Raw genomic sequence first — 16,568 nt, 5'->3', positions numbered from 1 at the left:
GCCGTCAGCCGTCAGGGGAGTCCCGATCGCCTTCGCGGCCCCGTGAGCTGCCGGGCACCCTGCGAAGCCATGGGGGTAGGTAGGAGCCGCGGCCGGGCCGAGCTGAGCTGAGCTGAGCTGAGCTGACGGCCTCTCTCGCTGCCTCTTGCCTTGCAGAGGATCGGGCTGCAGCTGCGCGCCACGCTGGAGAACATCACCCGCCTGCGGGCCGAGGGGGAGGACTTCCGCTGGTACCTCAAGGTGCGGCGGGCGGCGGCGGCGGCCTCGGGGTCTTCGGGAGCTGGGAGAGGCCGTTCTCGGTGTTAAGAGCCTGTTAGACTGTCCAGCGGGGCACCTGGCGATGAAGGCCTGTGGTGTTGAATGTCACATCACTCGGCTTAAAATGCAATGTGGGGTTTTTCCACACAGTGCAAGCAGGCTGCTACAGGAGCAACGAACGTGGTGGTCTAAGTATACGGATATGTATTCATTAATACATGCATGACATTATACATTAGTTTGCAATAATGAAAAGTCTTAAGTTCGAGTGTTGGTCAGTGCCTCCATTGGTGAGGTGGTTGGTAATCCAATATCCATTGGCAGGTAACTTTTATTTCGTGACCGTGCTTTTGTAACACGCTTTCCATCCAACGCACCGAAGGGCAGACCCTCTGCGGCAGGCATACCCGCCAGGTCGAGTCAGCTCATGGGCTTGTCGGGATAGACAGCACCTCATATCTGCCTCTGGCTCCTCTCCGCTGTGAAACGATGGCGTTTGATTCTGGGGGGCTCACATCAGCTCCTTCAGCTTTTTAATCCCTGATTATTGACAGCTTTAAATTCTCTGGTTTATATTTATTTTTCAGCTGAAATGTGGGAACTGTAGTGAAGTTTCTGAAAAATGGCAGTATCTGCGATTGATGGTATGTTTCCCTGTTGTAACCTGCATCAGAACAAAAATGAGAAAACAAACCTGCCTCTTACATACAAGCGATATTGGTGTCAGGGATGTGATGACTTGCACTTTAGATGAGGTAGTATTTTAATAGCTGTATGCATTCAGGAAATGCTGTCATATTCCGTATTAAAAAAAATATTTGGAGACTTAATTGAAATATGCCATTGGAATGGTGACTGTTGGTGAGAAAGTATTTACAGCTGCTTTGAAAAGCTGCCTTTCTGTAAAAATACCATTTGAAAACAAATTTTGAAGTGATACCAGAATAAGGTTGTGCCTGTAGCATATTTCTCTGATGGAATCTTTTTGGAGAAGTTTAGGTAATTCAAGGTGAGTTAAGCATGCTAAATTAGCATTTAGAAACTGAAAAAAGCAGGATAAAATTTGTCAGGGATAAGAGAAGGTTCTGTTTTCAGGAATAATCATCCCTCTTTGTTGCATACTACTGAATGGTAAGAATGTATTTTGAGGAATTAATGGAACATGCATATATGGACAAGACATAACTATCCATTATTAACTATTTTAAGTCTAGAACAGAATTATTCTTTGATAATCACAGCTTTCTGAATTATAGATCTCTCTAGTTTAAAAAAAGCCTTCTCATTGCAATATTTTTAAAAAGTTAAAGTTTAAGACCATTGTTGTAAAAACTACTTTACCTTTGCAGAGGTTTCCAGTGGCTCAGCTAGAGTGCAGTTAAAAATGATGTCTCTATTGTCATGGTTTTTAGGACAGTGCTCCCCTGAAAGGAGGCAGAGGAAGTGCCACTATGGTGCAGAAATGCAAGCTGTGCTCCAGGGAGAACTCCATTGGTATGTGCTTAGAAATTTGAGAGACATCATCCATTTTACACTTTTTCTCCTAAGTTTATTTTTTAGTCCCCATTTTTGCTTGACACTGTTTGTAAAGAGCATTCACCAGGAATTTTTTTCCTTGTACACTGGTGCTTGAGTTCACAACAGGTACATACTTGTCATCATGCTTATGAAGGAGACAGCAAGACCTCTGGGTGAGTTCAGGTTTCTGCATGAACAAAACTCATACCCGTGATGTCACTTTACAAAAGCATGCAAATTTTTTTCCATTGTTAGGGTAACAAAATGGTGTAATGTGAACTTCTCAGGAGAAGTGAGAAGAATTGAATTCTACCTTTTGAGGGCCAACTGCAGGAACTGCTTGGTTACTTTGTTTCTTTTACTTTGTATAAGGAAATTTCTTCAAAAAAAGAAGCTGGTGCTTGGTTTGTGATGAATAAAACTGAAGACATAATGCCACTCACTTTAACACTTCTGATTTTTTTTTTTTTTTTAGATATTTTAAGTCAGACAATCAAACCTTACAATGTAAGTTTGTTTTCTCTTTTATATAACAAGTGAAAGATAAATAAGCCTTAATAATATTTTGAGGTTTTGCTTTATCATCACATTCCGCTTTCAAGAACACAAAAAGCTGGTATTCTCCTCTGATAGCAAATTGTCTCTTGTAGGCTGCTGCACACAGTCTCAAGCGTAGAATAATCCGTGATACATTTCATAAGCAAAACACAAAACCGTATCACTCAAATTGGAGGTGATTCTGTAACGCCCGTATTAGTTTCCTTTTGAAGGCTTCTTTGTGGCAGATTAAGAAATCCCTGTTGGAATACCTATTAAATGAGCCCTAGGATTTTGCTGTCACTTGGGACATCAGAGTTGATAGTACTGCCTTTAAAGCAATTCATTCCTAGACTAATGCTTGTCACTGTTTCCCTATTAGAAGAAAACTAATGGTACTCTGACTCAATTATAGGCTGAAGACAGTGAGAAATTCAAAACGATAGTGGAATTTGAATGCCGAGGTCTGGAACCCGTTGACTTTCAACCACAGGTGAGTTCTTATTTGTTTCTCAGTTTTTAAGAGCACTTCTTATAGACTCTAGAGTGATAAAATACACACTATTTGAAATGTACTGCTCTTCCTGGAATGTCCTAGGCCTCCCCGGTTTTCCATCCTCTCCACAGTTCATTCTTTTACGTCATTTGACTCAAAAAAAAAAAAAAACAAACAAACAAACAAAAAAACACCCCAAACAAAAAACCCAAGCAGCTAACACTAACAACTCTGGTATTCTTTGTGCCAGTAAAATCTAAAATTAAACACACCCTGGAGTCATATTCAAATTGCCTTACAGGTGACTCGGCACTGCTCACTGGAATTCATCTGAAAGGTCTTCATTGCTCAGGTTGTTGCAAAAGGGAGTCTTTCCTAAAGGGGAATTGTGAAAGTGCATAATTAGACAGCCACATTCAGGAGAGCGCCACTTTGCTTCTTGGGATGTTACAGAGAGTAGATGAAGTTCAGGTTATGAACAGTCTTCAGTATATGGCCTCTAAAAAAAAAAAGAATTTTCTTTGAGACTTGACATCACCAAAGCCATAGGAAATGAATATTGGCATTTTTCCATTTGAAACTTGATCAGACAAAGACTGATCAAGGCAAAGATCAACAGCAGTTACAAGAGTGTTGCAAAGCACACCTCAAGGTTCAGAGTTAAAGGATTTCTTCAGGTCCAAGCCAGTCTTCAGTGATTCATTTGCTTGTGCATGGTCGTGCTGTATGCAAGCTAACTCCCTACTATATTTAACCTATTATTCCAGTCGGATTAGGTGTAAATAGACTGACAAATATAAACCTGTCTTATCCTTCCCTCAGACTGACACTATGGTAAGAAACAGACCAAAAAAGCTGATCCTACAAAGAATTTGGTATAAATAAAATCACCACTGCAGTGTGCTGCAGGAGGTTCTCTTTATTTATTTAAAATGAAGCCTACCTTTTCGAGGAACAGAATGGTTATTAGTTCATTCCTGTTCGAAAGGAAGTTCCTAGGTCTAGCCAGACCTAGGAACTTGCACTTCAAGAAAAATCTATGAGACTATAAAATGTAGATGTTTATAGCTCTGCATCCTAGCTGTCAATTTTATTTTTATCTGCAGAACAAAGACTTCACAGCTGTAATAAAGCTTTTAATTTAATATTCTCAAAGTTTGGTCTGTGCACTCTATTGGAGAGTACACTTGAATCCCTGAGCAGGTATTTCAGTGAATTTTCTGATGCCTAAATGAGTAAATATATACACTTCTGCAGTTCCAAACAATTCTATAAACTGCTTTATATTTGACATGATCTAAGCCAGCCTGGCTTCTCCACAACCTTAGATCTGGCTTTTGATTAGCACCGAACAGGATTGGCCATAGCATTACTCTATTTTCTTTGTATTTTTGATAGACATAATACAACCATACCTGAAGTCAATTTAGAGTGGCTCAATGCTTGCATGTCTTATTTAAATTATAGTAGTTTTCTCAAAAAAATGATTGGAGTCTGAAAGAGGAGAAAGTGTCCTTTGATTCTCTGATATAAACCCTCTTTTTCTATCTAGTAGTAGCAACAAATTCAAACTAGGTACTCGTGTGTTCTAATAATGGGCAAGCACAATTTTTTTCCCCTAGTTACTTTTCTTGTTTAATGTGCTTAAGTAGATACATCTACTGCAAATCTGATATATAATTTTTGGCTTTACTTGAGGATAGTTCAGCTCCTTTCCTGTCCTTGTCCCTCAAGTGAATGCTTCAACTAAAAAATGGAGGTTTCTTTATAAAATTTCTCTTAAACCTTCTTAAGCTTCTTCGCTTTGTGGCATAACTGATAGTTTCATTGGTAACAAAACTGTGACAATTCACTGTGTTGTAAAGTCAATAGGCACTTTTGCTTCTTTGGGGTGTGTGTGTTTATGCTTTAGCTGTTGGTCCTTTGCCTGTCAGCAGAGAGCAGACAAGTCACTGCATGTCCCAGCTCCCTTCTGCAGAGATTAAACGAGTTTCTGCTCTGACGCCAAAGCTGTAAGAATGCAAGTCCCACTGAGTGTCTGGTACAGAAGCTTGTAATTCCAGTCACATGGCTTCTTTTTCCTTGGAGGGCTGGTGAATATCTCCAGGTGGCAAAAGCAGGGCTTCTTTTATTTTTTGATTGTTTGTTCTATACTGCAGCTCAGCATTTTTGTCCCATGATGCTGATCTTCCTCTCCGCCCCTAGCAGTTCCCTTGAGATGGGCTTCTGACAATTATATAAAGGCCATATTCACACTGAGCCTTGCTGATAGCTCTCCTGTTGTTACATCTGCCACACTCTGTGGTTTATTTTACTCCCAAGTGCTTAACCTTCCATTCAAATCCCGAAATATTTTAAAATCATGTGGCTTAGTTCACACATTCTTACACAGTTAAATGTCTGACTGGCACTAGTGGGGATTTCTTTATCAAAAATGCAAGTGTAGATCCCTTGCAGAAAATCAGGAATAAGGTACCTTTGCTTTTTAGCCACTTAATTTCTGTAGTTAGAAATGGCAATGTAAGAAACCTTCCTGTATGCTACAGAGGTGGCTGAGATTTTTAATTTTACTTTTAAAACTAATAAAACTTAATTTACAGCTTGATAACTGTGAACCCTAAAATGAGAGAGCTGTTCCTATAGAAGGTAAAACAGAACACCTTGTTCTTGTGCTATACCCCACTGATACGCTATTTCCTTCCTAGTGCTATTGTTACCCTTTCCTTCAACTCTTTAAAAACAGCAGCAGTAACAACAATGGAGAACTCTCCCTTTTGAAATGATTGTTTGGGTATACTAATCTGTTCATTCAGCCAGCTGATCCTCCTTTTCATGTAAAGCTTGCTAGTTGCTTCTGTACCCAAATCCAATACAGGCTGCTCCTTCTCTAGAGTGGATTCTGGTGATATTTAAGCCAAAACTATTAACCCTTTCCCACATTTTCTTTCTATTGTTTTCTTGCAGTGTAAGTTTATTATGAGGCTATTTTATACATAATGCCTGTATGGATTCTGAACACAAATTAAAGCTATTAGTAGTTGGATGCTGCTATATAAACTTAGAAACCCAGGTTTAACGTTATCTAGAATACTTGGAAATACCTTTTTTGGCAGGAAAAACAGAGGAGCAGTGTTCCCTCATTTTACGCTGTGGTTGCTTAGATTGAATTTTCCCAATTCACAAACAGGGTCACAATCTTATACTGACCCTTAACCAGGAAAGAGCTTGACCATTCTTTCTACCTAATTTAAAAGAAATACGATAGAAGTTTGTGCTGAGTTACTTTCTTTAAACATGTTTCAATTATGATATTTATTATTTTCTTGGTACAACTTATTCTTAAAAACTTACTGCAAATGTGTTTGCAGGCAGGGTTTGCCGCTGAAGGTGCAGAATCTGGCACACCTTTCAATGACATAAACTTGTTAGAAAAGGTATGTTGTCTTAGTTTCATTAGTAAATCTAATTATCTAGCTTTCTTTCCCTAAGTCGCTAGTCCAAAATACACACCCTGCACATTCAAGAGACTAGTTTTGCTCTTTCATGTAGGCACAGGAAGGTCATAGCTGGAGAGGGAAACTAAATCAACTACGAACAACCAGCATTACTAACAGCGTCATTTTAAAGTATTCATTTGATAGCTTAGTAGCTGACAAAGGTAGAAATGCAACTTTTCTTCTAAGTCACTTAGGAATTCCAGAGAGCAAACACCTGGAATACTAAATGGCTGGGGCTATTCAGAGTGGTGAACTGATTTTTCTAGGAAGATGCCTGCACTTTTTCCTGTGCAGAGAGATATTAAAAAGTAATAGAAAGACACTGTCCTTCAAAGCTCAGGATAATGACTCCAGCATTGCAAATCTTCCTTGGCTGTGAGCAAGAATCTCAAGGTCAAATCTGTTCCCTGGTATCCTACTTGGCAGGGATCTGCTTGTCTGCTTACCCACCTGACTAGGGTGTTGTAAATGATAGATAATCCTTTCATCTGCCGTGGTTGCCATCTTGTCCACTACAGGCTGTGGACTACATATGAAAAAAAAAAAATACCATTGTTCAAACACTGAGACTGAAGCCCATTTAATTTCAGGCCAGTGCTCTTGCTTCTCTCGGATATCAGAACTTAGCTTAGTGACTGCACAGTGCTTTCCACAGAACTCTAAGACCCAAACTTTGAGTAAGGCTTAGTTTCAGTTTGAATTCCAGTCTGTGTTTTAGACACTGTTGCATTCTATCCTCTGTGACTAATACTGTGAAATCTTATTTCCTATAGGACTGGAATGACTATGATGAAAAAACAAAGGAATCTGTTGGAATCTATGAAGTTACCCATAAATTTGTAAAATGCTAAAGTTCATACCCCTAATAAATGTTTACATGCTTATTGATGAAGGGGCTGTAACCATCAGAGATGCAGTTTCCTCGGAGTTACTTTTCACATGGCTGTACTTGAGAAGTGGAAACCTAAGTTGTACTTACTGTTCCCAGGACGAACTAATAAAATATTTTCCACAGAGCACTTTTGAGATGGCCTCAGTACAAACTGAAAATCGTATATACACTTGACTGAACTGTGCCATTTTCTTAATGTTGTCTTTTTTGGGAATATGTATGGTTGTGATGGACTGTAGCTTAACTACTGTATCAACAGTAACTACTTAGACAACTTACTGCCTTAAAGTTTTTAATAGCCTATCACCAAGAGGTACCCACATTTGATTCTCTAACATAAGCAAGTAAGGTCTTTTCACTCACCATTCCTATCATCGGGAAATGGCTCTGATTAAAGGGACTGTGTTAACTGTTCAAGCGAAAAGGTATGTCTTTAATAGCTTTCTGCCAGTTCGGTAAAGACACTGAGGTGAGTTTACTGAGAACACTTAATAAGCTTGACTGCTATTGACACTTACACATAGCTGTTACATCTGAAAATCTGAGTGTGTCATTAACTAAACCTCACTCATTTCTAGTTAAAGGCAGACTTTCTACTTCATGGCAAGTGTGCTCACAATCTTGCCAGCTGTTCTGGTATTTAAAAAAAAAAACAAAGCCAACCAAAAATGGAAACCCCAAAACCTTCTTTAGTGACTTTCATTCAAAGGCTTTTGGTCCGATTAGTGTTTCATGATAGATTATCTCCTTCATCCCCCCAAATGATCACCTTCCTTTCTTTGTTTAAATGAGCAAGAACAATCATGGTTATGTTTTAAAATAATCCTTTTCAACTGGAAAAGAGAACAGCACATTACAGGCTGCAGAGGAAACAGCCCTGACTAGGAAAAGTTTATAAGCCGTTGGGCTTACATATTTAAAGCACGCCTCTCCCTTTCCTAGAACTTGCAGTTCATGCTTCAAGATACGGTATTGCTTACGCTTACGTGATGAAGAAAAAAGACACTGGGAGAACCCAGAAGCTAAGATATCCAAAGGAGGAGTAAAGGCAAGTAGGTTTCTGAGCCTCTGAACCTCATCTGTCACACCCAACCAACATGCTCAGGCTTTATGTTCTGCCAATGTATTTCGTTGTCAGGGTCACGGTGGGCTGTGCTGAAAGACATGAGCTGCATTAGTTTTACACAGAGCTGCAGAAGCAAGCGCTACTGTGCTATTCAGCTCCAGAGAAAGACTCATCTTCCCAGAAGAAAAACAGAGTGGAAGATGTCAGGGTTTAGAAGGCAGAGGAGTTCAGGTTATACATACCATAACGAATTTTGTGCAAAAAGGGGTATCTCATGCACAGGGCATCTGTGTTGTAATCCCAGCAACTTTGAGCACCTTTGACTTCTTGACTGACAAAGGCCCCTTCCCCTTTTGCTACCACCCACTTTGTAGCTGGCAGAGTCCCAGTTGTGAACAGCACACAAGCAACTGTCTGCATCAGTTTCATCTCGCCTTCACAGCACCGCTAAGTTTTATTGATGTTTATGCTCAAGCTCTCCTGCAATCCCTTCAGAGAGTTCTGATAAGTCTTAAGTCTTCAGAACTTCTGCAATGAGCCCCAATGCATTAAAGATGCAGCTCTAGGCACTACGACTCTGGCAGCGGTGTTCCCCAGGGCTCAGTTTTGGGGCCGGTCTTGTTCAATATCTTTATCAATGATCTGGATGAGGGGATTGAGTGCACCCTCAGTAAGTTTGCAGATGACACCAAGTTGGGCAGGAGCATTGATCTGCTCGAGGGTAGGAAGGCTCTGCAGAGGGACCTGGACAGGCTGGATCGATGGGCTGAGGCCAACGGTATGAGATTCAAGTGCCGGGTCCTGCACTTCAGCCACAACAACCCCATGCAATGCTACAGGCTTGGGGAAGAGTGGCTGGCAAGCTGCCTGGAGGAAAAGGACCTGGGGGTGCTGGTTGACAGCCAGCTGGACATGAGCCGGCAGCGTGCCCAGGTGGCCAAAGCGGCCAATGGCATCCTGGCCCGTATCAGAAATAGTGTGGCCAGCAGGAGTAGGGAAGCGATCGTCCCCCTGTACTCGGCACTGGTGAGGCCGCACCTCAAATACTGTGTTCAGTTTTGGGCCCCTCACTACAAGAAGGACATTGAGGTGCTGGAGCGTGTCCAGAGAAGGGCAACGAAGCTGGTGAAGGGTCTGGAGAACAAGTCTTATGAGGAGCGGCTGAGGGAACTGGGGTTGTTTAGCCTGGAGAAGAGGAGGCTGAGGGGAGACCTCATCGCTCTCTACAACTACCCGAAAGGAGGTTGTAGCAAGGTGGGTGTCGGTCTCTTCTCCCAAGTAACAAGCGATAGGACAAGAGGAAATGGCCTCAAGTTGCTCCAGGGGAGGTTTAGATTGGACACGAGGAAAAATTTCTTCACCGAAAGGGCTGTCAAGCATTGGAACAGGCTGCCCAGGGAAGTGGTTGAGTCACCATCCCTGGAAGTATTTAAAAGACATGTAGATGAGGCGCTTAGGGACATGGTTTAGGGAGCATGGTGGTGTTGGGTTGATGGTTGGACTCGATGATCTTAGAGGTCCTTTCCAACCTTAATGATTGTATGATTCTATGAAATTTACTACAATAAGTGACATCAAAAGTTCTAGCTGATAGAACAAGGAGGAAACAGGAAAATGTTCTGTTGAGGTTACTTTTCCACAGTAAGAGGATGTTTGGAAAAAGAGAACCCCAAGAGATAAAGTTCAGTGATTTTTCTTTTTTAAGACACAAGAGCACAGGTTTACGTAGCAAAACAAAAGCAGATTACTGGACAGACTTCATGTATGGAAGGGGAGAGCCAACACTGCAGCATGCTTTCAGTAGTATTCTTTTCAACCTTTATAAGAAACACGAGCTATTGATAAAGGGACTACCCATGCTGTATTATTTCGATATGACAATAAAATAACTTTGTGGTTATTAATAGATAGCTTTATTACAATACAGTCTCTTCCAGTCAATTTAACAACACAGTTGGTGATTGCAGGTTACTTAAAGCCTCCCACTTCATTTTTTGTTTCTCAAAAAGCTGTTACAGTGGAAAGGCTTCAAGCAGTTGAGGCACAATCAGTTCTGGTATCAATTCAAGTTTAAATTAGAGAAAAGTAAGTGTGACAAGTTAGTAAGGAAGCTTACTGCAAGAGTGCAAATGTAACCACTCTTTCATATTTAAAATTATTGTGCATACTTTTTAAAATCAAACAGTTTAAGAGTGGTATCACAGTGCTGTTGTCTGTCTGAACACTCATGGAACACAGATGTTCCAAGTTCACAAACTCGGTAACAATGCTTTTTATTTTAAATAATGTGTTTTAAGAACACATGGATCTGTTGGAACAGATGGGTCTGTTACTTAATTTTGACATTGTGAATGTTTGTATTTCCTGAAACATGCATTCAATGTCTGTACTTAATTTCTTTAAAATAGATACAAATTTCATAGTGAATCTAACAGTATTCAAGTTCAATGAAGATAAATGAAGCCAATTAAGCTGGGCAGTCTCAGCCACCTTGAACACTGATTAGTATGCCAATTAGACATAGTCTGCATTTTGTACTGCAACTGTAAAGTGTTCCAACATTTTTATGTCTAACTACTCATTTTCTTGCCCTTTAAAACATTAAAGATATCTTCTAGTGACTTGTATATACACTGAAGGAATTCTTTACCATTCCTAGTTGGGTAAGAAGAAACATTGCAACCTATCCAATCGTTATGTACCTGATATCCTACTCCAAAACCATCAGACACCACTGGGCCAAACCCTCCTAATTGCACAGCTGGGCTTAACAATGTGCTTGTAGAAATGATGTTGTGATTAAGCCGAGCATAGGCTTGGTCTTGATAGAAATCAGGCAGTGCAATATCTTTGGATAAGGCTAAATAGCGCAAGCCAAAGAGATGTCGGTCAAATCCCTGACCTGTTAAAATAAAATAACAAGTATTAGAGAGATGACTAATTTTTGTGGGAAGTAAACTCACTTATTTTGACATCACATTGTTTTTCAGCCATAAAAGAGGAGGTCTATAGAACTGGGTTTTACTTTCATATTAGCAGGAATAATTTTTCAGAACCCAGACATTCTGCACTTCTAATGCATGTATCCTAGGGAATGAGGGCTTGCTGTACTGCTAGCCTCAACCAGGAATCATGATAGTAAACAAAAGTGCAATGTTAACATTGTTAGCAACATCTTGTTGTTAACATCTTGTTAACAACAAGACAATTTTAATAATACATCGCATTCTTTGATTAACTATTTACCTGAACATATCCAGGTTGTTTAAAACAGAAAAGCTTTCTTAAAATTCATGAATCTAAAGAGGAAGAGGATCTTGCATCAACAAAAGGAGGCAAATCTTAGACTCTATGGGGTAATGTTCAACAGTCAATTTTACTGAAGCAATAAAACAAGTTATGCTTCTGGGAAGGACAATTCAAAAGAAAGCATTTAGAAAAATACCAGGAGTAGCACAGCCAAAGAATCAGTTTGATTTGGAAGTTGTTAAAGCTTTTATCCCCTGCAGGGATAAGGTAGGAACTCCTCGGACATAAAGCCAAAGTTCTTGGCTGCCTTGGGGAGTACAACATGCACTAGGTATTTATCAAATTTTCTAATAGCCCAGCTGCTATAAAGACAAAAACTAAAGTATAAAAAATTCTCCACACATTAACAGTGAAGTGGGAAGCACAGAGGCATTCTCCTCCATCAAGAAACAAGTCTTAGAGAATGCATTTTAAACTGCAGCCTTCTGCTACTGTTTTTGTCAAGTTTACATTAACATTAGACCTCCATCAAAATTAAATTATTTAGTTGTGAAGTAAACATTTACAGCAACTTTAATAGACATTTTAGTGCAAAAGCAAGAGTGTTTGATATATTCCTACTTACCCATAGCAGCTTCTTTTGTCAAATGGCCATGGTATTTTGAGCACTCCACTATCAACTTCTGAAGCTCTTCTGTGCTATGTTTGGACAGTTCCCTGACAAAAGCTTCCGAACATTTCTTTGTATGGATAGAGGCAGGACGTATAGTTTCTGTACGACCATGTTTGAAAGCTGCAGTACTACAAGACTCATATGTAGCAACAGTCTGATTGTATTGTCGAAGGAAAGCCATCTGGAAGGCAAGCTGAGCCACAGCATCTGGACTTACCTTCTTCTGCTTTAGAAGGTCCTTGCCCCCTTCACGGAACTGAATCATATTAAGAGACAGTGCTTCTACACTGGCATCAAATTTCTGTTTGGCTTTGGTAATTCCTGCTTTTAAGGCATCATTCAGCTTAAAGTCAAGTTTCTGTACTGCTCTAGAAGAGTCTACTGAAGCAGGCTGGGACTGGGGGCTGATGGCTGGTGCCTTGGTGCTATCTTTAAAAACCTCATTCTGGAACCTGAGCACAGCCACACCATCTCCCCAGGAATGTTCAAAATTAATTCCTGCAGTGCCATCCTTAGTTATGATAAGATTAAAGGATTTGTCATACCAGCGGTTAGCACCATCTCCATGCAACATAGTGTGGGACAAGTGCACAAAGTCTTTAATGGGAAAATCATCTAAACTTAAACAAAATACCGCAGAGTCTACTTTCTGAAGAGCTTCTTCATTGCCATTATCCAGTAGATTCTTTCTCAGCAATGCCCACGTATCTCGGTTTTCACTGGAGAGGTAGCCAAGAGGGAAGGCTGGGGCTGGACTGTTGTCACTAAGGATGTATTTCAAGTGCGCTTGTATTTCTGAAGGTTTCAACATATTTCCGTCTCTATCAATAACATCAAATACATAAAAATTCCCATTTCTCAGTACCAGTAAATGTTTTGCCTTTTCATCTGTATAAAGCTCATCTCTGTTGAGTTTAGGCAGCCGCGTAGAATTGAAAAGCCTGAAGTACTGAGACATATCTAGGGGGTACGCATTGACCATGTAGGCACCAAACCAAGAAAGTGAAGAAGGCACAAATCGGATAATTTTTTTAAAGATCTGAGTGTCACTTTTTTCCGGATTGAGGTGAAAAACTTCTGGTTCAAGATAACCAGCCCTGAAGGTCTTCATAAAACGTACAGCAGAAACAGTCATGTTCGTAGCTCGTATGAGCTGATCGTTATATTCAGATTTCGGATCAGGATTAAAAGACATAAATGCATTAAAATTCAAAACAACAGGTTCACGTGCTTTTAGGTACATGTCAAACCAGGGACCTGAAAATGGAGAGTTGAAAAATAGGTCAGAACATAAGAGCAGCTTACCAAGTCAGACCAGAGGTTCACATAGTCAATATGTGATCACGAATAAACACCTCTTGAAGTGCGTACAAACAAGACAAACATATGTAGTAAGTCCCCCAGGGATTCTCCCAACCTCCAATTATGAAGAAAGGTACTGTTGACTAATTGTAAAAATACTGTATTTGGAGTGATCCATATCAGAGTGTCAGTGTCATCAGCAACAAGGGCCAATTTCCATGTTTTCTATATGGCTCAGTGATAAACCGTAACTCCTGCGACATACAATGCAGCTCCCCAGCACTATATTTTGGTGCACACCTCACATTTGGAGTGGAACATGCCTTTAAGCTATTAATTTCTGCAACTCTCTGTCACTGAGGGCATGCTTCTCTTTAGAACCACCTTTATTTCTGATCCAGTGTTTCCCTCATTCCTGCCAGCATTCCTCCATCTACATTTGCTGTCTTACATTTCCACCTCCTTCCTCTTTCTATCCACTAAAATGATCAGCACAGGGCAAAACTCTTGATACCGATGCATTACCACCAGTCTCTCAAGCTGGCAAAAAGACGAGGTTAGAGGGGACCGTACGGTTATTCTTCCAGGCCCAGAACTGACTTCGGAAAGCAGAATTACATTTGATACCCACAGGTCTTTTAGATCAAGAAGCATGAGTGTGATCCAAAGGTTTTGTGCTTGCCAAAACCAAGGGAATCAATCATAGCTCCTTTACACCTGCCTATGAGTAAATGAAAATCCAGGGGGCATAGGCAGAGAAGGGATTTTTTAGGTAGGTTCTATTTCATCATCATTAAAAACTTCAAACTCGGCAAGCTCTGGTATTGCACACTGACTAGATGCAGACAAAGGAAGCAAGTGCACACCAACTTCATCTCAAGGCAGCTGATGTATTAAAAATTATTATTTCAAGCCTGGATTGGTCCCAGGTAGACCCTTCTAACTGGGCTGTAAGAAGGGCAATGGGTAACTCAAGGACCTAAGTTACAATCTTAATTTCAGGTCCTCACAGGTGAGTAACTACCATTCACCTACAGTTTTAAGACCACATCTGTCATCATCACATAGCCCTTTAACTTTGGACTTGAAAGTCCAGGGTGGAGGCAATTATACATACTTTCAGAAACCAATTTCAAGTGGAACAGGTCTTTTATGAGGCCTGAAAAATAATAACTAAACAAAAAGGAATACAAACACCCCACAGTTCACAGACACAAAGCAGCATGCTGGTTAGTGTTGACAAACACCATAAAGCCACCAGTTAAAACCCCAGATGTTGTTCAAAGTGAATGGAAAGTAAAAGATAACAAACTGAACAGCAGCTTTTGTGAAATAATCTGGTATTCTCTACAGAATTTGTGGTAGCTAACACCCTTATAAGCAGTCTCAACAGATAGCAAGGATAGAAGTGTATTCGCTGGGCAACATGCAAACTTCTACTTCCATAGGTATCTGAGTATTTCTACCTCTGTTGCTATCCATCCAATACTTTCATAAGCAGACACTTGTATTTGGAAGTCAGCGGAAGCAATAATAAGGAAGAACAATAAAAAAACTATATGTATGTTCTCCCTCTCTTAATTTTTCTTTATTCTCACCTTCCTCTTTCTGTCACTCCTTTTCTTTTGCTCTTTAAAAGAACATGGTTTTTAGTTTTGGGGGGTTTTAAGTCCAGAGCACTGACCACTCCTGCCTCCCGAAGCTTAGTCATATTCTCTGACCCCCCCTCAGAGTTCAGTTTTATTGCTAAATAACTTGGAATTATTTGAAAATGATTGCTTTAGTTTCCTTAAGGGAGTTAACAGTGAAGCGCCTCTATTAACCTAAACATAAATAGATAGCAATGTAAAAAGAAAAAAGATAAACCCTGTAAACTCAAATTTAAATACACTAACTCATGAAAAAATACCGTTTCTCCAATATCCATCTATCCAGTATTCTGGTATATATACAAGTTAGATGATGGGCATTCTTCTTTCTACCAGAGACTTGTAATTTGCTCAAATACAGTCACAGGTAGTATTCACAGCATGTTATTCCAAGTTTATGGAGTACAGAACTTAAGCTTCAGCCTATTTTATTTGTAGCATTATGAGCTGTCTGTTATCAAGCATGATGATCTACAGACTCCTTCTATATCCAGTAGGCCAACATACCTGTGATGTAACTAGTATGCTTGTTCTGATTGTCTTGAGCAACCAGTTGCTCGTGCAGCTCTCTTCCAATTCCCTTTTGAAAGTGATGAGCAAGTTCTTCAGTTTTCCTACAGCAATCAATAAGAGTCAAAATGCTGTCACAAGTCATATTTTTTATATGTAACACTTGGCTTTGAGGCAGCACATGATACTGCAATACGAGTATCTTGTTTGCCCATACCTGAATTGGTCATCATTTAAAAGCGGTTTCTGGGCATTCAGATATCTCCTAATTGTATCTTCTAATTTGGGAACCGGCAGTCTGAAGGAAGGGGAACAGAGAGACATGCATTTTATGAGCAATGGTACTAATGAAGCCCGAGTTTCTTACACAGTAAGAAACTCTCTGCCTCCCCTCTTCCCTATCCTTCCTTATACCCCATATTATCCAAACAGCTCAAAAGTTTCTTCTGGAAGATGAGAAGAAAGGGAATAGATGGACATATGTCATCACAGCATAAGGTTCTTGGAAAACAAGGTAGAAAAACAACTCGACTGTTCTTGTTACAAAGGTATTGCAGTGAAGGGTCTTAATACCTTACAGGGAATACAATGACGTGAACTGTTGCAAGGAGCAGCAGCTATATAGAAGGAAGGTTTAGTTCAGTAGCCACCCCTGCATCGGGACTTCCCCTCACTGCTTGGTGCTGAACATCAACCCTTTCTTGCAAATTTCCTAAACAGTATCTTTGTCATCTGTTTCTCAGCCTAAACATGGAAATGCTCTTCTTCATAGAATCACAGAATAGTTTGGGTTGGAAGGGACCTTTAAAGGTCATCTAGTCCAACCCCCCTGCCGTGGGCAGGGACATCTTCAACTAGATCAGGTTGCTCAGAGCCCCGTCCAACCTGACCTTGAATGTTTCCAGGGACGGGGCATCCACC

At 40.3% G+C, this 16,568-nt stretch overlaps 2 protein-coding genes across 3 annotated transcripts; one reads left to right on the top strand and one right to left on the bottom strand.

Moving 5' to 3' along the window:
* The first annotated feature begins 13 nt into the window (after nucleotides 1–13).
* CUNH1orf123 (chromosome unknown C1orf123 homolog) lies at nucleotides 14–7,325 on the top strand. Of its 2 annotated transcripts, XM_009287382.1 has the most exons (9): nucleotides 14–75; nucleotides 157–240; nucleotides 846–902; nucleotides 1,671–1,752; nucleotides 1,893–1,949; nucleotides 2,252–2,283; nucleotides 2,729–2,806; nucleotides 6,178–6,243; nucleotides 7,080–7,325. In XM_009287382.1, the coding sequence occupies exons 1-9, from the start codon at nucleotides 70–72 to the stop codon at nucleotides 7,155–7,157; spliced, it is 540 nt and encodes a 179-aa protein (XP_009285657.1). In that variant the 5' UTR covers nucleotides 14–69; the 3' UTR covers nucleotides 7,158–7,325. The 2 variants fall into 2 exon arrangements, with proteins under 2 accessions (XP_009285657.1, XP_009285658.1); XM_009287383.1 differs by lacking the exon at nucleotides 1,893–1,949.
* A 2,818-nt stretch (nucleotides 7,326–10,143) lies between these two features.
* CPT2 (carnitine palmitoyltransferase 2) lies at nucleotides 10,144–15,971 on the bottom strand. Its single transcript, XM_009287488.1, has 4 exons — nucleotides 15,865–15,971; nucleotides 15,645–15,751; nucleotides 12,139–13,443; nucleotides 10,144–11,166 (listed from the first exon to the last, which is right to left on the bottom strand). Exons 1-4 carry the CDS (start codon nucleotides 15,969–15,971, stop codon nucleotides 10,835–10,837), a joined length of 1,851 nt encoding a protein of 616 aa, XP_009285763.1. The 3' UTR covers nucleotides 10,144–10,834.
* Between the last annotated feature and the right edge of the window lie 597 nt (nucleotides 15,972–16,568).

The sequence above is a fragment of the Aptenodytes forsteri genome, unplaced genomic scaffold (genome assembly GCF_000699145.1).
Source record: "Aptenodytes forsteri isolate BGI_AS27 unplaced genomic scaffold, ASM69914v1 Scaffold119, whole genome shotgun sequence".
NCBI lineage: Eukaryota > Metazoa > Chordata > Aves > Sphenisciformes > Spheniscidae > Aptenodytes > Aptenodytes forsteri.
The sequence above is the reverse complement of the archived record's forward strand: the minus strand, read 5'-3'. Positions and strand labels throughout refer to the sequence as shown.